We start from the raw sequence: 23,637 nt of genomic DNA on the forward strand, positions 1-23,637 counted from the left end.
CCCTTTCCTTTCATCAAGGTGAATAATGGTCATGAATATGCAGATCCACTCGCTCTGTGCTAGTATTGTGGATTATAAAGTGATAATAATTATACAACCTCTCATAAAACAAATCGCCTTGCACAAGTACTGCATGACTTTAGGCACCATTTTTCAAAGCAATCATGTTGAACACACGAGGGGCCCGGAGTGTGAACATGCGAGTGTAAAACACACAGGGGAACCATTAGAGGGGGAGTAGAAATGTCTGCATGGACTTTGTGACTCCTTGTTTTCTTTAACGTTTCTGGAACAAATGTGTTGTGCATGTTCACCGAAGTCCTTACTGTAGGCCTGTTGCTTATTGGAGTTTTAACAGCACCTCAGTGGTGAGTGTTAACAGGACCTCGGACTATAAGCACTTGAATGTGCAGGAATATTGAGTTTGTGCAGAATATAATAAAGGCATTATTGTACCTTGGAGTGCGTGCTAACGGGCCACTTCCTGCTCATGTGCATGTGAGGGTGTGTCGTATGTTCCAGTGCGTGTATGCGTGCATGTGTCCCTGCAAGTGGCATTGGACAAACTCTCCGGTGAAGCCTGGGGTGGGGCCCCAGGGCCACAGGAAAGGCTGTGGTAGAAGATACACACTCACATATTAAACACACATATTAAACATGACTGCCCTCTGACATCAAGTCTGGGCTATTGTGTCATAAAAGTGAGGGAGAGCAAGGGGGGAGAGAGAGGTAGAGGAAGGGAATTTATTATTTATGATTCAATAACAAATATGCAGAGGGGGGAAATTTATAGAGGAGAGAGAGAAGAGGGAGGGGACGTCATGTAACAGTGTTCAGGAGAAGGAAAGGAGTGGAGTAGCTTTTGTCTGCAACTAAATAGTGAATGTATGTGTGCATGCATGATATTGCTGTTCTCCCAAGACAGTATGTGGGTGTGGGCAGTGTATTAAATCTACAATATGAGGCATCTCATAACTGCCTTTATCATCATGTGTGATCAGAGCAGAAACCCAGGTCTTCCTTCTCCTTCTCTGTCTCTATTAGTTGGTGGCCATCTTTATATTCTTTGCCAGAGGAGAGTGGGGCAATGAGCTCATCTTGATCCACAAGACCAATCTCATACTCACCTTCTTCTTCCTCATCAGGAGAGATCGGGAGATTGTTACCTTCACCGTGGTCGATTACTTCAATGAGGCCATCTCCTGCAGAACGTTTGATGAGGTCGTTTACACCACCTGAGGGGGAAAAAAAGTAAAATCACCTGAAAATGTGACTTCACATTACAAGGATTTCTCGTAACATTAACTATTTGGGATTAAATTAGCAACAAACAAAGTTAAAGATAGGAAAAACTACAGCATACCCATATACTAACTACGACTGCACTGCACATTACAAGGCCACCAACACACAAGAGGCTACTCTTTTAACAGTAGTATTGTTATTGAACAGATGAGGACATGAGAATCAATTTATGCTGCATTATTGTGAGACTTAATCCCAAGCATTATTTACTCTTCTTGGTCACTTAAAAACATTTAACCTAACTGTTAATATGTCAACCTTGAAAATAAAAGCATATTCAAATATGTGGTTGAAGAGTTTGACTCATACAGTATCAATTAATTAATTAATCAACAATTTGGTCTTTGGAAACTAAACATGATGGAAAATATACAGCTGTTTTCTGGTCTATTCTTATTAATAATAGATTGCTTTCCCAGTTTACTCACAGTAATTACAATAAAACAACATCAACAGTGAATATTGTGTGAACTTTTATTTTGAAACACCCCTTTAACCCAGGGATAGCATAGTGATAACATAGGCTGTAATCTTAGCACAATGTTGAAATAAATATGTTTGATGTAATGCTTTATTTTAGTCCAGATACGATTGAAAATGACATGCTGTGTCATACAACTATTTATTATTTTTGGAAAATTTCATTTTTATAAGAAAAAATGGGCAGGAACCAAGCCACCTTCTCTGCTCTTTATTAATGAAAATATATAATAAAAACAAAGTCTCTGGCATTATGAAATGTCATTATTTTTCTTTTTTGCTGTTGTCTTTATTGTCTATATCTGTTTAATAAAGAAAGCAAAAGAAAAAGGCTGATATTAACATGCTAGTAGCGATTAGCAGATGCTGGCAGGCGCACACCTGAACTCTTATATACTGTTGGCTTCTTCTTCTCCACTGACGTCAGCTACTGGTGCCCTAATATGACGCATAGAGCGAGAGCGCCACCTGCTGACGACACTGTGCCTAGCAGGTATAAAATAACCACCTACATCCCATTAAATACACAACACTATAACAGTGACTAAGATTAATAATCCTTTAAATAACTTCTTTCTTTCTTAATTGATGTGAACTAAATGAATATGTAACAACTTGGGGATTTTTATTTTTTATTCTTCTACTCATTTTTGTTGGTATTTGTTTATTTATTTTGTTGTGATTTATTATCACTATTTACTTTGTTTCACTTTATTTTAATTTATTTATTATTATTATATATTTATATTTTTGTTTACCGTATTTAGTTTTCTCTATTTAGTTTTTATTTATTTTTGATTATTATTATTCCTATTCTATATTTTTATTCTTTTATTTCTATTTTCTAACTTTATTTTTTATTTATTTATTCTTTTTTAATTCATTTTCTATACTTCTCTTCTCTTCTCTCCTAATATAGGTATAAATAAACATTTTTCCTCCCTGTTCATTGTATTCTCTGGGCCTATAGACAAAAAATATTATTCATACCTACTTAATGGAACAATGTATGGACATTGTGGGGATGCCGAAGCTCATGGAAGGCCTCCTAAGGACACTTATGACCCTGTTGTGTCTTAAAACATGTGATTGTGCTGTATGACTGTACCTGCTGAAAGAAAAAAAAAGAAGTTAAAAAAAATAAATAATAATCCTTTAAAGCAAGGGTCGTCAACTAGTTTTGAACGCAGCTTGTACGTGCACGCATGCATGCGTAATCACAAGGAAACAAACCATGTCCCCATCACCATCTCAAAATCTGTTACAGTGACGATTTACGGTGACGTGGAGCTTCTCTGAATGTTATAAAGACCAAGCAGTGGTGTAGTGCAAGGTTCACAGAGGAATATACAGTCACTTGTTTTCAATGACCACCAGCACTCACAAAATGTGGCATATACCTGCCCCGTCATTAGTAGAGAAAGTGAGAATAAAATAGACCCTAATTTGGTGATCTTTGTGAGCTAAGGGCTGATAACAGCTACAGGAAAGCAGTTGCAGACATGGTACTGTAGGTCCTTTAATGTTTTATGACAAAGAACTCTTTTCCTTATTTTGGATTGGTCCCAATATCGTGGAGTACTTTAATAACACAATAATAATGTTTGTGCCAGGGAGACACACCGTACTGCCCAACCACCACACTGTGTGTTACAGTCGCCCTCCGCTGTGATTTTAAGGTAATGCACCCTCTTATTTACTGCTGTCCTGGGACATCTCCTCTCTCATAGCTTTCACGAAGACAGCTTAAAGGTGAAAGTTGTAATCACCTCAGTCGATATGAGGTGCGTAGGACAGAGGCTGAATGAGGCTTCTGAAAATGCAGCACAAATGAGCCATATATTCTTTACATAGGTGTGGCAGTTCAGCCAGACAAGTAGTGTTTAAGTGCCAGAAAGCTAATGAGGTATAACCTCAATTAGGACCTCAATTATCTGCAGGTGCTGCCCATAAGTTAATGGCCGCTATGAGAACTATTTTTCACATTTTTCGGCATAGGCTCTAAAATCACACTTTTCCACCAAGGTCATGTTAGATAGAGTGCATTTAGAACAGGAAATATCTCTCTGCATACACCAACATACATGTCACTGTCATTGTGTTATTTATGCCAACAGTGTTTCTGATTCAGAGTTTTTGGCTTTGACCAAAAATAGAGATGCAAATAAGGTGGCAGCTCTGGATGAACAGGAGGGGTAAAACAGGCACGCTTTTTTTGTAGGCTACAGTGGCACAGGATGTCTTACCATGTTCCCTACTAGGTCACTACACATGGATAAAAAATGAAAAATAAAGTCTCTCTTCATCTTGTTTACTTTTCTATGGCTTGTCTTTAGAATAAAGCTGTAACCAATGGGAGGGCAAATTTGTTTTGAAATTATTCAACAAAATCCTCCAATGTGTTTACATTGAAGTACTGGTGTATGCATTGATATTAAGTATATAAATAAATAATATTGCTCTATTAGAGTAGACATAAGGTATATGACTTTAACATTTTATATTTAAGTGGTAAATGTGGACTGTTTTCTGCACAAAAAGTAACAACATAACCTTTCTTAATAAGAAGTCACATCATCACTGCATAAAGTAATATTCAGGTTCCATTATTTAACTTCATCTTAGCCCCAGTTTGTGCTTCTCATGTATTATTAATACATTTGAGTCACAGAGCTGGACGTTCTTCTGAAATACCATATAAATACCCAGCGACCAGAGGGTTGTTTATTACTGTATTTCTAAAATGTATTTCTATAAACATCAAAGACTCTTCTAACCATCTGGACAAAACATTATGTACACAGCACAGTTAAAAATACTATTAATAACTGTGTTTTTGAATCATAGATTGATCCCACAAATGTACATTTATGTCATTGCTCAGCTTGTATGACAATTTTATCAGTTAGTTGTAGTGCTGACCGATAAACCGTATTTTCATCGTCATAGCGATATGAACATGCGCGATAAACACATCGCTTGCAACTGTCTGATACATGATGATTAAGAAAAATCTTTTTATTTAAGGATGTTTACCGAAACCCGGTATTTAACGGACCGCAGGGCTAAAGACTACAATGTTAGTATTTATTATCACGCTGTTTCCAGTGAGATATTATAGAGTTTATACGGTGACTTTGCTGTTGTAAACATTACTGTTGCTGCTCTAGAAACATTTATTCTAGTTAAATTTAAAATATTAGTATAGTATAGCTAACATGCACACTTCAATATTTGTTTATTTATCGTAAGTCATATCGGCATTGCAATATTGAACGATGATATCGCACATCGCAGATTTTCCACACATCGTGTAGGCCTAGTTAGTTGTCTATATATTGATGTTCCTTTTATTATTTGATTATGTCATACACAATAATGTAAAAGGAATGTCCAGCATACACCAGGAATGTCTAGATCGTCTTAATTTATTAGTTGAACCATACATAATGACTTATCTGTGAGCGAACAGCACAGTTTGCATTGTGACTTCAGGTTCCACATGATCAGCACCAGGCGAGAAGCTCCTTTTGACTTGTGATAGTCAGTGAATAATGATCAAATAAACTCAATAGGTCTTCTGTGTTTGTGTGAAAGTTTCAGACAGATTACAACACGTTACTGTGTGAGCGTATTTTAAGAATCAAACAAATAGCTTACTTATTAAATATTCTGAAAAACAGATGTGACTCCAGTGTAATAGATGAGGCACAAAGTGGGGATGTCCTCACCCCTGAAAACCATCTGCACGCCTCTGCTCACACTCACACATTACATTCTTTCATCTGCTGTACTTTTCTCCTCTTGTCTCATCCCAAACAGCATTAACAAACACTAAACTAGAGCACTGTCTGTTAAAGAAAGGTCAGACCTAGTTAAAGCAGCCACGTTGTCAAACATTAACTGGTCATATTGATTACAAAAAAAAGGGCAGCGAGAAAAATGGGTTATATTTTGTTTACTTACGTATATTGAGGTGGGGCGGGGCTTGTAGCCGTGTGAGCCAATAGCATCGCTAGGACGCGTTGAGTGAAGTGGCTGCCAACCAATGAGTGAAGTGTACAGCTGGACAAACGCGACCCACGACAAGCAACGTTTCCCCCCGTCGACGTTTCGGGGCAGAGAAACGGTGGATTTACCCGTTTTTTAGCCAATAACGCGAGCAAAGTGACAAACGAGACGCGTGTTTATTTGGCGTATTGGAAATTAACAGAAGGATTTGTTTACCAGGTGGTTTTCCTGTGACGTCCCGGACCGGAAAAGAGCCGTTTTGCCACCGACAGACAGCTGGTTGTCGGATTCCCCCTAGAAGCACTTGAAGTTGTGTGGTGAGTCTGTGTGTTGTTATTGCTGAAGCAGAGGAAGAAAGAAAGACATGCTAACCAGCTAACTATGTCTGTTAAAGAGCAATTACCTCGTGTTATTTCCTGTATGTATAAGAGGCTATCGCATATTAACTTGCATACATTACTTCAGGTGTTACAACCACTTATGTATGTCCTTAAATATCAGTCAGAAAAGAAGAGAAAACTTTTATGAAAATGGTGATAAGGTGGCAAACTTCTCCTCTATTAGAAATAGTTGTATTGCTGGTAGGCTACACCATTGGAGCACTGTCAAGTTCATGAATATATATGTATGCAGTCTTCATATCTTTGCTTTAGATCAGTGTCTTACTATATATGTGATATTACATTATACAGCAGACCTACTGGGTTAATAGTCTGCTATTCATAATAATAAGCGTTTAGTCCTCCACAAAGTCAATTAAAGTGTTGATTGTTTGTTATTAATCGGCAGAAATGCTTTTATTTGCGAGGCCACGCAGGCATTAGTGTGTCTGGAGAGAGCAGAGTGTAGTGGTGTGTTGGTGTGTTGGAGCTGGAGGGATGTTTGTTCACATGGTGCATTCAAGTACACATTGTGAGCCCCGATTTTACGCGACTGTGACGTGTAGTGCTGATTTGGTACATTGGTTCCCAGTCTTTGTGGTTTATAAGTTATGACCCTTGGCCTTTGGGTTTGTCTTTGAGTTGCAACCAGCTTAAACAAAAAGTGTTTTTTTTTAGAAGTGTGAAAAGGTAAAACTATCCAATATTTTATAATCAAGATTGGTGGAAACTCTGAAAAATGTAGCCGAATTTGTGTGGCCTTTCATATTTCAAATATTTATCCATATTACATACTCACTACCATGTATGTATTAAGAGAATTTGATACAGCGTTGGAGGCGGGTCCCCGTTCATACCTATGAAAGTTGCTCAGTGGCGCATGAAGACAAAATGTCTCGTCTTCCGTCTGGAAAAGTACCCGGATCGTCCGGTGATCTTCCGCATCCATTGGGCCCATGGAGCAGGCGCAGTAGCGTCCGCTCGGTCACATCGCTCGGTCACATGGGGGGTCACAACGTCACGCTGTCGTCATGGTTTGCTAACTCCGCCTCCCAGCCCTCGCTCCAGCCTCGGTCTGGGTCTCATTCACATGAACGGAGGAAGGGAAATAACTCTGGATTCAGCTATTAGTGCATTTTACAACTTTTAAAACCTCATGAATAAGGGCTATTAGAGCGTTCATACCGGGAAGTTCATTCACCAAAAAAAAAATGATCCGCTGAGTTACAGACGACTCTTTCCCAATTTAAGTCTATAGGAAAAAGTATTTTTGGGCCCAATGGCTTCATGTGACTGACACGGAAGTTGTAGTACGACCGTTTGACCTCTATGAAAATTGGCATCAACGACCGCCGCTCTTCCTGGTGGCTTGCTCACTACACGATCAAGACCCCCAGGCTGGGAACTCCTGGATTAGTTGATTGAAAGAAAAATGTACCGGCAACAATTTTGAAAATTGTGGCTCCAGTTGTAAAGTAAATGGTAAAAAGACTTGCATTTTTATATAGCGTCTTCTGACCACTCAAAGTGCTTTAACTTTCAACATTCATCCAGAGCACCCATTCACACACAGAAACTGCCATACTAGGTGCCAACCTGCTCATCAGGATATAATCTAAATGCTCATTCGCTCACTCACCGATGGCACAGCCTTCGGGAGCAATTTGGGGTTCAGTATCTTGCCCACTTCGACATGTGTGGACTGAAGGAACCAGGGATCGAACCGCCGATCTTCTGATTAGCTCGCTGTATTTCCTGAGCCACAGCCGCCCCCTAAATGTGAGGATATGATATGCTGCTTTTCTCTCTTATATGTCATTGGAAATGGAATAGTTTGGAGCTGTTCGTTTGGACAAAATATGCAACTTGAAGACTTTGAACTTTAGGAAATTGTGACGCATTTTTCACTGTTTTATTTGATTCACTGATAATGAATAAATAACAGTAGTTGCAGCCCTGATAGTGTGTTTGTTTATTAAAACTAACAATACAGGGTCTGTATCAAAGAAATAGTGTTCTACACTCAGTTGTCAGTTTATTAGGTACACCAAGCTAAAACTAAAGTAGTCTAATACAACATCCCTACAATACATCCTTCCTTCATGAAGGTTATATATGTGTTTTAGAGAGATGTTCATTCAACTTTATTGTAATTTTGGTGCTGTTGAAATGTATCATTTGTATGTTGTTTATAATATTTACCTCATTCATATAGACAAAATATTAGAAACCCATCTCAGTATAATGCAGTAACTGTACAATAATTTGTGCAATAACTGTGTAATACTGTCATTAATTATGCATTTATACTGTACATTTCAAGACATTCTTATTTAATTATACCATTCTGGCATTTATATTTAAAACACTTAATAGATCCCACTTCTCAGCATTTTGTTTTTACTTATTTGCACTGTTGCACTTATTTTCTTAATTCTAATTTTAGTACCTATATTTCTTTACATATATTGTGTTTGTATTGTAGCATTATGTACACAATGTACATGTTACATACTCCTTTTTTTCTATTTACATTTCCTAATGTTTATACTAGAGTAACTGTAACGCATTATAACTCAACAGCACCACAAACTATATTCTCGAAAATGAACTAAAATGTAATCAACACCTTTCTAAAACAGTCTCAACAAAATCTGAACACTATAACCTTCATGAAGGACTTATTGTAGGACTGATGTATTAGGCTTGGTTCATTTTAGCCAGGTGTACCAAATAAATTGGCAGCTATATGTAGTTACTTTAATATGTCATGACTGACTGAGTAGTCTTTGTGGCAATATGAATTAAGCCTTAAGGTATTTACATTTCACAACAGTTTGTGTTGTGATATTTATTATCGATTGAATAGGATGGAGGGAAAAAACAAACCACGATCCACACATTTTTCCTCAACAGAAAAAAAAAAAGCCTGGTTCTTTTTTCACATCACAATGGACAGTAGAGGAGAGAGGGTCAGTGATTTACAGTGTTTTACTGCTCAGAGTGCATCAGAGCTGCTGGATCTTGTTCAATCTTGGAATTCATCATCTAATCACGCACTATTAGCCTCTGGGGAGAACAGGAATGGAAAAAATACCGTGGTGTGGCGGGATACAACCAGATGTTGGGGTGTAGCTGCTTGCATATCCGGGCCACGTCTGTTTTTTTGCATCACTGCAAATATTTTTCTGCAAAATAAACAAACATCAATTGTTTCTGAAGGCACTTATCAGTTTGTTTTTCATTTGCTCTCCGCATGCACTGTCTACCTGTAGCATACATACTAATATTTGTCAGCGTTAAAGTGGCAGTAGGCAGTATATTTTAGCTAGCAAGTGGGTAACATAATATAGCAAATGCAAAGGTTAAATGACAGAGGAGAAAGATGAGGTCGTTGGGAACATCAACATTTTCCTCAGAACTATTATAAAATTACGAAGAAAAACAATATACGACTAAAATTACAATATATTAACTTATAATGCACCGAGAAATTAACTTCCATGGCCTCCACCATTTCTCACAACGTCTACAAACACGTCACAACTCGTGAACTCTGAGCTCTCAGAAACTTTCCACTTACGATGTTGTGAATACCACATTAGGGGGGGTGGCGGCGCTCATATAGACTCTTCTCGTGAACACAGTAAATACGACCCCATTTGAAAGCACCAAAACTCTCTATACTGTATCTGTAAAAAAAAAAAGCTTCAATGTCTAATTTCAAAAGTTTTTAATTACAGTTTGCACAAAGCTAGAGCTGAAACCAGTAATCAGTTAATTAATGAAATTATGTTAAAGTCATTAATCAAGCAATATAATATAATAATAATAATAATAATAATAATAATAATAATTATAATTATAGTTAGACAAATTTAGGAAAATTTAATTAGAGTATATGTATGGCTCAATAAGGGAGCTGGTTAATAATTAATAATTGATTTATGGAGAAGGGGTGGGATTAAATAGGTTTATACTTCTTCTCACTCCTTTCCGAATATGTAAATCAAGGCCTAAAATGTTGACAATTTATTTTTCCTACGCTTTTCATTGTATGTAAAGACTACTTGTTTCTGACTGTCCACTTGTTGGTATGATCTTTCTTTTTCTTTATTTTTTCTTTTCTTTTTTTTTGTATTCTACGTGTTCGAAATAAATTTTGAAATGAAATAAGATAAGATAAGATAGAACTTTATTAGTCCCAAAGGAAATTCTTCTGCCAAAGATTGCTCAAAAATACAACAAAATTACAACAAGTTCAAGTGTATAAAATACAAGTGTATAAAATAAAAAAGTACTATTTCTAGCACTAGTGCCTAATAGAATAACAATTAAGTAAGATACATTTAGTAAAATGAGTAAATAAGATAAGATAAGTAAAATAAAAAAGGTAAATTAAGCTAACAAACAGAAAAATAAGTATTATTGCACACAATGAACAGTGATATTGCACATGAGAATGTAAAAAGTAGTATTGCACATGATATTGATATTTTATTTGTACTCAGTGTCCGGTGTTTTCAGCTGTCCTTCCTGCAGAAGGGGGAGGATGGAGATAATGTGGTACACACGGAAATTTTGGTAATGTACTCATGGAATTACATTGAATAATCCCAGAGAAGGTAAAACAAAAATGAAATAAATACATAAATAGATGGATAAAAGAAATGACTGTACACTTGTTGGTATAATCATTCTTTTCTTTATTTTTTCTTTTCTTTTTTTTTGTATTCTACATGTTCGAGATAAATTTTGAAATGAAATAAGATAAGATAAGATAAGATAAGATAGAACTTTATTAATCCCGACGGAAATTCTTGTGCCAAAGACTGCTCAAAAATACAACAAAATTACAACAAGTTCAAGTGTATAAAATAAAAAAGTATTATTTCTAGCACCAGTGCCTAATAGAATAACAATTAAGTAAGACACATTTAGTAAAATGAGCAAATAAGATAAGTAAAATAAGTAATATTGCACATGTTGGACATTAATATTGCACACAATGAACAGTGATATTGCACATGAGAATGTAAAAAGTAGTATTGTACATGATATTGATATTATATTTGTACTCAGTGTCTGGTGTTTTCAGCTGTCCTTCCTGCAGAAGAGGCAGGAGTTCTAAAGTCTGATGGCCACTGGTAGGAAAGACCTCCTGTGGTGTTTCTTCAAATGAAATGAAATGAAGCAAAAAACCTTTTCATCGTTTCAAATATTTTTATTAAGAAGCATGTGCATGTCAGTGATACAGACTTCTGTAGGGTGTGTATCATGCCTCATTTTTTTATATACATCAACAAAAACAGACAATACTAGGAACTAAGGGCAAACAAAAATTGAGACAAGCAGTACAAAGAACATAAGTAGTGAAAGGAAAAGAAAACAAAACAAACAAAAACAAAAATACATGAATAAATAAATAAACACCCTAAGGCAAACAAATCAGGGAAGATGTGACAATTTTCAGTGTTTTTATTTATTTAATGTCATTGTATACTGAATATCTTGTGGGTTAGGACTGTTGGTCGTGAAGATGTTACCTTTGAAGTTGAAGAAAAATTGTTCCCACATTCCTGAAATAGCCTGAATGCAGCACCGGACCACGTGACCGGCCCAGCTTTCTCGTTAGCAAAGGTGGCTAACAGGATTTAGCTAAGTTGAGCTACGTTGCATCGCAGCGCGGAGAGAGAGAGAGTAATCCCCCACTGGAGAAACCACGGACACGCACTCAGTTGCCACAACTTTGCGTAACGTAACACTTCGAGGCGAACACCGAGAGCACAATGCCAGGTAGATATAACTGTATAAGAGCTTAGTGGCTCGTCTAGCGTGAGTGTGGAGCTGTTGGTTGTTGTGTTGACCTGCTGCTCTGATGCTGCCATGCTGTAGCTGTAGCTGCCATGCTAGCTCCATTAGCTTCATAGCAGCTCCACTTTGTTTGGCCTCAAGCATCCGACCGGAGCGCAGTGTGACCTCGGTGTGAGCTTTATGTGTTGAAATAACTCACTACCTCTTCTTCTATCTGCTCGTGTGTTTGCTATCAAGCCGTTTTCACTGTTAAATGAGTTAAAGGAGAATAAACCAGGCGGCTAACGCTCCCCTTTGTTGTTACCGAGATAGCTTTCACCTTACAGGCCCGTCCATTGACAGCACGGCTATGTGTGCACCTATCTGTCTAGCTAACTAGCCACTTAGCATCACCAATCCTTTCACCAACTTCACAGGTAGGCCTGAACACCTGGTTAGCTCCTCGTTAGCTCCCAGGAGGCGTTAGCATCAGCCTGCTATAAGCTACTACGACACAGCTCCCATTACATCCAGTACACTAACTGTTACATTACATAAGCTGTTGTGAAACCGTCTGTTCTGAGTCTCACTGCTCCTATTGGTACATTCAATGCACACATTATGAACAATAGATGGAGTTGCTCAGCTGATAAGATCTCAGTTGGATAGTTTTAAGTTTTTTTCTTCTTCACATGGTACATAAAATATCTTGGGTTGCTCTTGTAAAATGACAAATAATATTAAAAAACAATAGATGGAGTTGCTCCACAGATCTCAGTTGGATAGTTTTAAATGTTTCTTCTCCACATGTTACATAAAATATTTTGTGTTGCTCTTATAACATTACAAATAATATTAAAAAACAGCAATAGATGGAGTTGCTCCTCAGATAATCTCAGTTGGATAGTTTTAAGTTTTTTTCTTCTTCACATGTTACATAAAATATCTTGAGTTCCTCTTATAAAATGACAAATAATATAAAAAAAAAAGACTTCTCAGCAGACATTTTCACTTGTGGAGTTTAATGTTTGGACCTTTTTTAAACTGTTCTTTTTAGGGTATTAGTACCCAAGTTATTTTGCTGTTTTCCCACTAATTTCAGTTGTTTACCAAAGCAGTTTACAATGGGGATGCATGAGTTTATATTTAAGAAATATTGTTTAATACTTTTATTAACTCGTGTTTTTAGGGCTACTATCAAGAATTGTTTTCACGTTCATTATCTTGAGTAATTGTTTAGTCTTTAAAATGTTAATCTTTGTGAAAAGTGTCCATCACAGTTGTCCAGAGCCCACGGTGACATTGTCAAATTGATTATTTCTTAGTTCAACAGTCCAAAACCCCTAAAAAATAGATTTACAATAATGCCACACGGCAAATCCTTTAAAGCATTTTTGCTTTATAAATTAGTTGGTTAGTAATCCCTAACCCGTAAAATTGCAGACAATAGTAAAATAAATGTCCATCATAGTTTCCCAGAGCTCAAGGTGTTGCTTCAGATGTTTTTGTCTGATAATATTTTATTTACATTTATGCAAAAGCTGCTGGAACCAGTGAATGTCTGTTGTTTTTGCTTGATAGATTAATTAAAGGATTGGTGTATCATCAAAATAGTTACCAAATAACATATTTTAAGTCACATTTGGGGTTTTCCCTGCTTTTTAACAGAAGTACACCTCAAATTAATTTTAAAATGGAAATTCTCTATTGTAATGATCTCATTTCTGTGCATAGTTCGATGTCATTGCCTAATGTCATTTAAAATATGAAATCCACTCTGACAACAAATACGTAAGTTTTAAGGAGAGACATTAAAAAATTTGATTGGTAAAATAAAGAAAAGTTAAAGATTTGCTGTGAAAAAAATACATAATCTAGGCAGCAAAACTGACATTTATTATTGGCATTCATCAAGAGGAAGGCTTAATTTGAGCCTAGAAATACTACATACAATGGAGGAAGTTGGTCATCAGGAACATCCAGTCAGAAAATGTTGACATCATCTGCAACTAGAGTGCAACATGACGTCATTTGACTCTCAACTAGAGCTCATCATATTGCAATTTTTGTTAATTTTCTCCTGATTTTTTTTTTTTTTTTAAATTTTCTGTGTAGACTTACTACAGAGCCACATTTTACCTTTCCACTGTTTATCTTTCACCCTCATCAAATCGGATCGAATCACATTCTGCTTGCTCGTAGGCATGGAGGATGCTAGGCGGCTCCGCCAACTAAATATTACATGGTGACCAACACATGGTTATGCAACATGAACATGTTAAGTGCGACATGCAGTACATAATGGCACAGTGCTCGCTGTCTCCACTTTGCCGTGTTCATGCTGATTCACCCGTCGTGCACTCTTGTGTTGCCTGAGCAGGGGCATGTTTACAGTGACTCTAAATTGATTTATAGGGTTGAGATTCACATGATCATTTTTAGCTTCATGGATTTCACACTTAATTGAAGAAATATGTCTAATAGAGGCAACTACAATTATTTTTCTCATAAATTTACTACTGATTCTTCTTTTCAGTTAAAGAATTTATGGTTTAATCAATAAAATGTCAGAAAATAGTGATAATTGACCGTCACAAGCCCAAGTTGATGCCTTAAAGTTGCTTGTTTTGTTCAACCACCTGTCCAAAACCCAATGATATTCAATTTAAAATGATATAAAACTGAGAAAAGCAGCAAATCCCCACAAGTGAGAAGCTGGAACCAGAAATCTGTTTGGCACTTTTGCTTGATAGATAACTTAAACCATCATTTTAGCTCTAACCTCCGTTCATTCAAGGACATTTGGCTATAGATTGAATTAAATGCAGCACATTTTAAGTGTTGTGCATTTGTTTTAACTGTTAACTAAACTTTGGTAATTGATGATAAAAGTCTTTGTTGTTCCGTAACACTTAATGGACTTCAGTAAAAGTGAATTTGAACACGCTGGCACACACTCTGGCTTCAAACACTTTGAACACGCTGGCCTGGCGCCTCACTCAACTAGTGCAGAATTAAATTTAGGCTTGTCGTATTATTTTACAGAATGTCTTTCTTGCGCTCTCACTCTCTCCTTCTCTGACTATTCATAACTTCATAACTAACATCTTGTGTAAATCTCTGCACTGCATAATTAGACTTCCTTATCGTTGTCCACAGAGATCGAAACACACAGCCTTAAGCAGGCAGACACACCTCCTCTTAGTCTACTAACCTACTTAGATTATACATGTTTATTTGAACTCCTCTGAAGGACATTATGTCCGAACTGTCACTGTTGGCAGCCGTCTGCCTCAAACTTGGCTCTCATGTGTTGATTTTTAGCAAGACAGAAATAGCAGGAATAGGTGTCTACTTAACATTATGTCCTGAATTTGGAAATCAGGTTCTTCTTATAAGCTGCTGGGAGTCGGTCCTCGCAATTCAAACATGGTATGTCAGCATCGGACTGACCCTGGGGCTCGGTTGAGATCATCGCTTTTACTTTTTTTTTTCCTCCCCCCTCTACCCGCTGCGAGGCCGCGGTTGAGTCATGACAAGTCTGTTCGAGCTGGCTGGCCGTCTGAGGATTATGTCATTATAGTGGGCATTTCTCATCAGAGCAGTTCTGTGTCACAGAAGAAGGGATGCACAAATAATCATGTCTAATGGCCATTTCTTTGCAATTAAATGTAGTATTTTTTAATTCCTGTTGGAAGGTCCACTTCCTTTTTAAACATAGTCATGTGTGGCAGAAAGTAAAAGGCATTTTAACAGCCGGTGCAAAGGTGGGAGAAGAAGTTCCTTACATAAATATGAACTTGCTCTTTGTACTTGGATAACTGGGTTTGCTTTCATTGAAGTGTCACTCAGCAGATAATCATGTCAATCCATCAGAAAGTGCAAGAAGACATGTGCAGCAAGTACAGATTATCTCTGAATGACATAAGCACTCTTAAATAACCAATTGACACGTCAAGCTCAACATCAAGTACTAATTTAATGCCACTGTAGGAAGAATGTCAGTTAAACATCTGTACTGAACCTAAAGATTGATTCTTAACTGCGATTTATTGTCAATCTAAGTCAACTGAAAGCAGCAGGACAGATGTGTAACACCTGCAGCCTCTACATTGCAACATGCAGCACCATTACGTACTCATGACGCACTGACTTGCTGTCTTTAAAGGAGCTAAATCCGATATCCAGAGCATTAATATAGCAGCAAACAACTATTAGCTACGTAAAGATAAAGAGGAGTAATGTCTACTTGAGCAGAGAATGAAGTCGCTCTCCCTCTGTGTGTGTTGTAATCTGAGTTCTCCCTGCTTTGTTTACCTAGCCGCGCCGGATGCGCGTGCTTTTAGTGCATGTGAGCGTGCCCCACTGGCTAGCTCACGGTCGCCGCTCTGTGCTGATCTCATACAGTGGTTACAGCTGATAATGCCGTCCCAACCGCCGTCGTCGTCGTGGAAGCGTAGCGCCCACCAAAAAACATATGTAATAAGACTGAACTAATTAGTTTCCTTTTTAGAAAAATCTACATTTTTTATTGCTGAATACAAAAACATCTGTCAAAACTAAACCCATTTAGTGCATTTTTTTTACTGTTCTGTTACATTTCCTGGTTTTGCCATCCTTGACTTGAATTTAAATCTTCCTTGAGTACATTTCTTTGCTCCACACACTGAAGCTAAACACTGTATGGAAATGAGGAAGTTGACATTATGCTATATTATTTATTAATTCATAAGCATAATCCAACTGAATTAACTCTCTGTGTTTGCCTGGGAATATCACTGTATGTCTTCATGGTGTCAGTCTGGGCCTGTATGTGTGTTTTCCTTGTTAATAATAACACACTGTGGCCTTTTACCACAGAACTGCAATCCACTAACCTGGGAAAAAAAAACCGATTGATTGGAGTCGTAAAATGCCAACAACTCTATTAAGCCCTCAGACTCATTTAGGTGTTTGCGGTAAGAACATTTTTAGATATCACAGAGTGGTTTTGGAGACCAGGATCAGTCCCAGCTGGTGCTGCAGTATTCAGTCTGTGTCTTATTCATATCATGAGATATGGAAAATTGTTCTTTGGCGGTTTTATTGTTTATGAGCAGCGAGACTCGATGAAGACTTTTCTACCCGTGGGAGCAGTTTTACAGCTGTGGCTAAAATGTAATTGAGATGCTGCTAATTTGTTGAATTTGGATCCTGGGCTGAAACGCTGGAACCTTGATTCAGATCAGATATGTTTAACAGCCAGTGTGACCCAGCTGTGGGCTGATGAATAGGAGATGAGTCAAAGTTCTCTGGCCTCAAGAATGGAACAAAATTATGAAGTTTGCATGGTGTTGAACTTGTTTTTGGGAGTCAAAAAGTATTTTGAGCACGCCTTTGGAAGTATACCATACCACGATGACATTTTGGACTGAAGTTTAATAAAGAGTTTTTGTTATTTACCAAGTTTTTTCTAACTGTTATTCTCATGTAACTGTGTTCTCGTGCAGAGCCGGCTGAGATGAGCGGTCCAGAGGTGGCCAAGACACCGGGAGGTGGCGCTCCGGGCAAGGAGGGGAAGGAGCCAGTGGCCAATGGGCACGCAGGAGAGGGTAGCGACGCCAACCCATTCGCCGAGTACATGTGGATGGAGAATGAAGAAGAGTATAACAGACAGGTGCGTGCTCATACTATTTTTTTTTTATAGACATAAAGCACATCTTTCTATTTGGTCTCTGTCCCTTTTTGTTTTTCCAAACAACCCCCCCCACACACACACACACACACACACACACACATACACATACCTTCTCTCATGCCACAATCTTATTCCTTTCAAATTCAGTCATCTTGGAAAATCCATCTGGGGGAAATAATTACTTTAATCAAAGTCAGAGTTGTGGTGGGCTCTGTCTCAATGTCACAACTTTGACTCCATTTTAAAGGTCGTGTTCAGCCCAACATCTGCCTGTGTTGGCTTATCAAGAAATGCCAAGGATATGTTTAAGGTCAATTAGAAACAGTGTCTGCTTTCCAAACTGCATACTTTTTCTTTTTACTTTTAGTACGTACTGCAGCTAACCTTACACAGTACGTACTGTTTCATGCAGTGTGCTTCAATTGGGACATACAACCTCATCATAACATTGCGCCTTGAACTTTGTCCCTCTTGCTCATGTATCTGCTGAGCAGAGGATTGTGAGTCAGAATAGCAGAGAAGCATGCTGGCTTGTTGTAGGACATTGTAGTATTTCTTACATACTATGTATTGGGACATATTACATTTTTTTTTTAGTATGGTAGTAAGGGTATGACGTTGTGTTATCAATCATAAAGTTTCAAATATCTGTGCTGCCTCTAAAATCCAGTATCGGTTGGTTTACTGTGCAGTGTTTTTGTGTCTGTTAGGATTTATTACTTAAATTATAGTTTATTATTTTTAGGGTTAAGTATTTTTTGGGCACTGTGTGACTTCAACTCGAGAGTGTACAATCAAGAGATGACGAGAAACAAGGGGGAGGAGAGATGGGGAACAACGCAACAGAGGTGGCCTGGCCAGAGTTGAACTGGGGACGTTGCTGTTCATGATTGGCACCTTAACCCCTCAGGCACCAGGCGCAGGATCAGATTTCACCTTCTCTCCAGTACCTGCAGCAGCATGTCCACACCAACAGCCTCTTGCTTTTTTATTAGCAGAGCTTGCTAAGTGTTATAATGTCTGTAAATTAGGGCTGTCAATTGATTTGAATATTTAATCGCATGATTGTCCATAGTTAATCACGATTAATCTCACATTTTTTTATCTGTTCAAAATGTACTTTAAAGGGAGATTTGTCAAATATTTAATACTCTTATCAACATGGGAGTGGGTAAATAAGCTGCTTTATGCAAATATATGTATATATTTATTATTGGAAATCAATTAACAACACAAACAATGACAAATATTGTCTAGAAACCCTCACAGGTACTGCATTTAGCATAAAAAACATGCTCAAATCATAACATGGCAAACTGCAGCCCAACAGGCAACAACAGCTGTCAGTGTGTCAGTGTGTTGACTTGACTATGACTTACCCCAAACTGCATGTGATTATCATAAAGTGGGCATATCTGTAAAGGGGAGACTCGTGGGTACCCATAGAACCCATTTACATTCACATACCTTGAGGTCAGAGGTCAAGGGACCCCTTTGACAAAGGCCGTCGCAAAAATTCAGCACAAGTTTGGAGTGTTATTTAACCTCCTTCCCGACCAGCTAGTATGACATGGCTGGTACTGATGGATTCTTCAGGTTTTTTAGTTTCATATGATGCAAGTATCTTCACTCTAGCTTTAAAGTTAGCTAGAGCCTAAAAATCACAAGTTGCGTTAAAGAAATTAGTGGCATTAAAACGAATTTGCATTAACACGTTAATGCGCTAACTTTGACAGCCCTAATGATGATGTTAACATCCCTCCCTCCCGCACCTGCTTTCCTAGATCGTGACCCTATATCAGATTGTGCTCTTTGCTATGTTATAAAATTGCCCCTGAACTACTTCCACTTTAACTCTTCCTTTTGCTGTTCATGTCCTGTTGCTTCTTACCAAACTCAGCCCCCCTCCTCCTTCCTCCTGTCCCACTAAACTCTGAAGCTCTCCGGTAGATTCAGCCCTGCCATTTTATTTTGCTTTCTGGAGTCCCCCACCCTCCATCTTTTCCTCGCAACCCTGACGGAGCTTCTCGGGTCAGCTGATGACTGATATCCACCCACAATTAAATTTCTTTTTTTTTTTTCTTTTTTTTCACTTGAGTTACATGGTTTGTGATGTAGAGGTAGAGATGTGCCTGTGAATAGCCCCCCCCCCCAAATCCATCTTCTTCCAGTATTAAGTGCCCTTTTCAGCTTTCTGTATCTCAACCTCTCAAGTCCTTTTCTCTTGCTTGCCTGGATGAGTCATATATTTTTATGCCACCACATTACTGAGAAGATTTCTCTTTGGGGGGAACCTTCCACCTACTTGTCATGCAAATAATGTGTCATATATCCCTCCTCTGTTCATCCATCCCCTTGCTCTTTTTTCCCGCCCTTGCATTTATGTCACTGACCTCTCTCTCTTTATTGTCTCCCAGGTGGAGGAGGAGCTGTTGGAGCAGGAGTTCTTGGAGCGCTGCTTCCAGGAAATGCTGGAGGAGGAGGACCAGGATTGGTTCATCCCTTCACGTGACCTCAACAACCAGGGGGTGGGGCAGCTGCAGCAGCAGCTCAACGGCCTGTCCGTCAGCGATCACCACAACAACCTGGAGGAAGTGGCGGTGAGTCACAGATGCATCCAATTTCACAACAGAGAACAACAAAACTCGAGAGGTCAAAAGGAATATGTTCTTACTCTTTGTCCACGTCTTTTTGTCTGCAGAGGAAGAGCATCTTGAATCCCGAAGCGAAGGAGTTCGTCCCGGGGAAGAAATACTAGGAGTCCCCCTCACCCCCATGGAGCCTCCACGCACGCATCACACACACACCAGTTCTCGCATATTCTCAGAGACTCTGGCGGCCTCGACCGCACACACACTGATTTCACACACACGCGCACACACACACTCCTACACACTTGAAGTCAATGGCGTGCTGGCAGGCCCAGTTGGGGGGTGGGGGGATTTCTTTTTCTTTCTTTATTTTTCTTTTTGTTTCTTTAATCTTTTTATTTCCTGTTTGTTTCTTGTAAACTGAGGGACATTGGGAACAGGGGTGGGGGAGGGGTGTAATAACCAGCACCGCCCTACTGCGGGCGCTAGCTCATCATTGCATTTCAGATGACGCCGTCGATGTCTGCAGAGTGTGCAGATCTCATTGATGTCCCCTTGGAACTGAGGCAGCTACCAAGCAGTGATACCAGGACAAAATGTCATCTAATAAACATGAAAATTGTTAATTTGTGTGCTGTCGGATTTTAAAAACATCGTCAGTAGGTCGAGGGTCTCCATGACAGTGAGGTTAGAGAACGACTAACAATTCAGGGGACTTGATGGGTTTCTGCAGCCGCTCTGTTGCGTCGTCACGGTCAGTCAAACCCGTTAACGTTTGCTCCTATGGTGTCATAAGCTCCTTGTGACATCACTGCTCTCGTGCATCTAGAAATGCGGGTTCTTAATTGTATCCGCGGCGGCTCCGTTCCATACCAAGTACAGACCCCACCCTCCCTGCACGCTTGTTTCGAAGTGATCTTAACAGACATGGACGGGTGTAATCATGGATAAGAAGTTATTTTCCCAATTTATGTGGAAGTCCATGTTTATCTTTTGTCCAGTTTATTAGAGCAGAAGTGTGAGTTTCTCAATCATTCAAGTTGAGTTGAGCAAGAAAAATTATTATAGAGGAAAGGTCAGAGATTTTTGAACCTTAAAAAAAACTCAGTTCTCAATTTTATTTTATTTTTTTGTTCACGGCTTCATCCTTTAGTTCACTTTTGGATTTATGGGGTGTAGTGAACAACCTTGTTACAGGGGAGTATTTGGTCTGGAACACAGCCACTGCCTCTTTCTGCCGGAACAACTTGGTTTGTCCAGCATCAGATCAAGTGTCATATTCAAATCAGGTTTTCAAATAGCCTCTCCTCCTCTTCATTTCTTTTTTTTTTTTTCTCTTCATGTTTTTGAGGATGAGGAATTTTGTGTCTCTACTGGGTACAGTAACCTGTGGTGTCCATTCAGTCCTGTTTGCAGGAGGAAACGTGAGGGGGCAATATTGTCACAGCCAATCAGAATAAAGCAGTATGGCAGACAGTATGGCTTCCTTGCTGTTCTTCTCTTTGTAGGTTGACGTCTTTGAGGAAGTTCTTTTAAACCGTAAATCTTTGTTGTGGTCTGGCTTTCCCTCAAGCATTGCCCCTTAGTGCAAGTATAATCTCCGTTAAGTTGTGAGCCAATAGGAAGAAGTTATATATGTGAGGATGCTTTTTAGGAAACCCAGATTCTAATAAATTATTTAGTCCGTTTTTGTAGTTCTCAGCCATCTTGGGTTGAAAATGCAAAGGCAGTATTGTCATCCTGTGATCTGAACATTGTTCTCCATGCCACTGTTCATTTGTGGTATTAACAGGGACAATAATGTCTTGTGTATTTGGCTGTATTAGTGTTAAGTAGACACTTGTGCACTTCATTGAATTTAGGTGAAAGCTCTTCTTTACATCCATGCAGCTTTTTTCCGATTTTTCAGCCTAACAAGTACTCAAGTGTGTTCTTAAACGGCGCAGTAGAGACCGTGACATCTCGGTTAAAAACTGAACTTCCTCAACACAGTGTTGGACCTCAGCTGTCGAATGGCACCCTGGTGAAGCCAATAGGAATGTCCGCCAGGTGGATTGTACAACATGAAATCATTTTTGGTGATTTTGTTTAGACGCGTTAGCTGACAGAAGCCGTTTAAAAGAGGAAAAAGAGGTCCAGACGACACAAAGAGTATGAATTTCAATACAAATAAAAATAATGAAAAAAGAAGAATAAAGATGTTAAAGACAAAATGCTCTCTGTCAATCTTTTGTCACAGTTTGATACACACTGGACAAGAACCCTGATACGGTTTGTATGCTTCTAGTGTTAAAGGGAAAATTCGCCGCCTTATATGTTGATGTGTGGAAGCAGTAAATTCCTCAGTGCGTGCTATATTGACCCAGAAAGCTGAGCCTTCCTGCACACAGAGCCGTCCTGCATGTACCAGGATGCATTGCGCATGTGCTTCTGACGTCCAGGGTCCCCTAACCCTAAATCAGGGAGACCATTTTTGCTGTTAGAAACGTAGCTAGTTTGCAATACAAGCAAAGAAAACAAGGACGTTTCTGAGCGGCATCTCAAAAACACAGGTGGAGACTAGAAATCCAAGCTGAAATAGCATGTAGTTCTTCCTTGCATACAACTACGTCGCTGTCACGTCATACGACGGCGCTGGATGCAGGAAGAACAGATTTTGCAGCTGCGAACTAAATAGCACGCACTGAGGAATGTATCGCTTCAATCTACTACATTTACCATCATCACAGATTGAACATCCACATAAAAAGTGGTGAATTTTCCCTTTAATTAATATATATGTTTGAAAGAGTTTTATAATAAATATTGCAAATAACATCTGATATTGTCAACATAACTATAGGGGGAAATTTCCCATATACTAAGCTTTTTTTTTTCTTGTATTCTTGAGCTCTTGCACGGCCCTTCTTACTCTCTAGCTTCCTCATTCAGGAATGTTCTGCTGAGCAATCGCCCCAAATATTAGTGAGTATATTTGTGAGTACAGTGAACACAATATTTATTGGTCTTGTGAGATACCTGTGCCCGTGGCAAACGTCAGGACACGTGGAGAATGCCACATGCTGTCGTTTGGTTGCAAAACCAGCACAGGTCATCATGATGACCCCTGCAGGCTTTAGGTAGGGCTTTAGGTAATTCAGTATTACTGGAGAATCATTTGGAGATATTGTGGTCCAGTTTTTCATGTTTAAATAGAAGATTAATTGACATAAATCTGCCACAACATAAGATAAAAAATATAGTTTGGTTCTAGTAAACCTTGAAAAATAACAGAAAATGTATTTGCCTCAGTTATATATATATATAATCATAATTCTGCAGTTATAATTGAGGTATTCATTTTGTCCATATGTCTCGCTCCTTTCTCTCTGACTACACAGACAATGGCCACATGATGCTG

At 38.6% G+C, this 23,637-nt stretch overlaps 2 protein-coding genes across 4 annotated transcripts in view; one reads left to right on the forward strand and one right to left on the reverse strand.

Annotated features, from left to right (window-relative positions):
- The window catches only part of hspa12b (heat shock protein 12B), a 26,468-nt gene extending 20,570 nt beyond the window's left edge, over positions 1 to 5,898 (reverse strand). The window contains exons 1-2 of one of the 2 annotated variants that reach the window (XM_037759631.1): positions 5,752 to 5,898; positions 457 to 1,235 (exon numbers count right to left, since the gene is read on the reverse strand). The gene's annotated coding sequence lies outside the window, so the exon portion shown is untranslated. Of the gene's footprint in view, positions 1 to 456; positions 1,236 to 2,775; positions 2,981 to 5,751 lie in introns of those variants that run through there. The other variant, XM_037759630.1, reaches the window with a different exon arrangement.
- Positions 5,899 to 5,957: 59 nt separating this feature from the next.
- Positions 5,958 to 22,450, forward strand: paip2b (poly(A) binding protein interacting protein 2B). Of its 2 annotated transcripts, none has more exons than XM_037759634.1 (4): positions 5,958 to 6,113; positions 17,459 to 17,625; positions 20,064 to 20,246; positions 20,348 to 22,450. In XM_037759634.1, the coding sequence occupies exons 2-4, from the start codon at positions 17,470 to 17,472 to the stop codon at positions 20,402 to 20,404; spliced, it is 396 nt and encodes a 131-aa protein (XP_037615562.1). In that variant the 5' UTR covers positions 5,958 to 6,113; positions 17,459 to 17,469; the 3' UTR covers positions 20,405 to 22,450. The 2 variants fall into 2 exon arrangements, with proteins under 2 accessions (XP_037615562.1, XP_037615561.1); XM_037759633.1 differs by lacking the exon at positions 5,958 to 6,113 and adding an exon at positions 11,806 to 11,972.
- Positions 22,451 to 23,637: the final 1,187 nt, after the last annotated feature.

The sequence above is a fragment of the Sebastes umbrosus genome, chromosome 22 (genome assembly GCF_015220745.1).
Source record: "Sebastes umbrosus isolate fSebUmb1 chromosome 22, fSebUmb1.pri, whole genome shotgun sequence".
Taxonomy (NCBI): Eukaryota; Metazoa; Chordata; class Actinopteri; order Perciformes; family Sebastidae; genus Sebastes; species Sebastes umbrosus.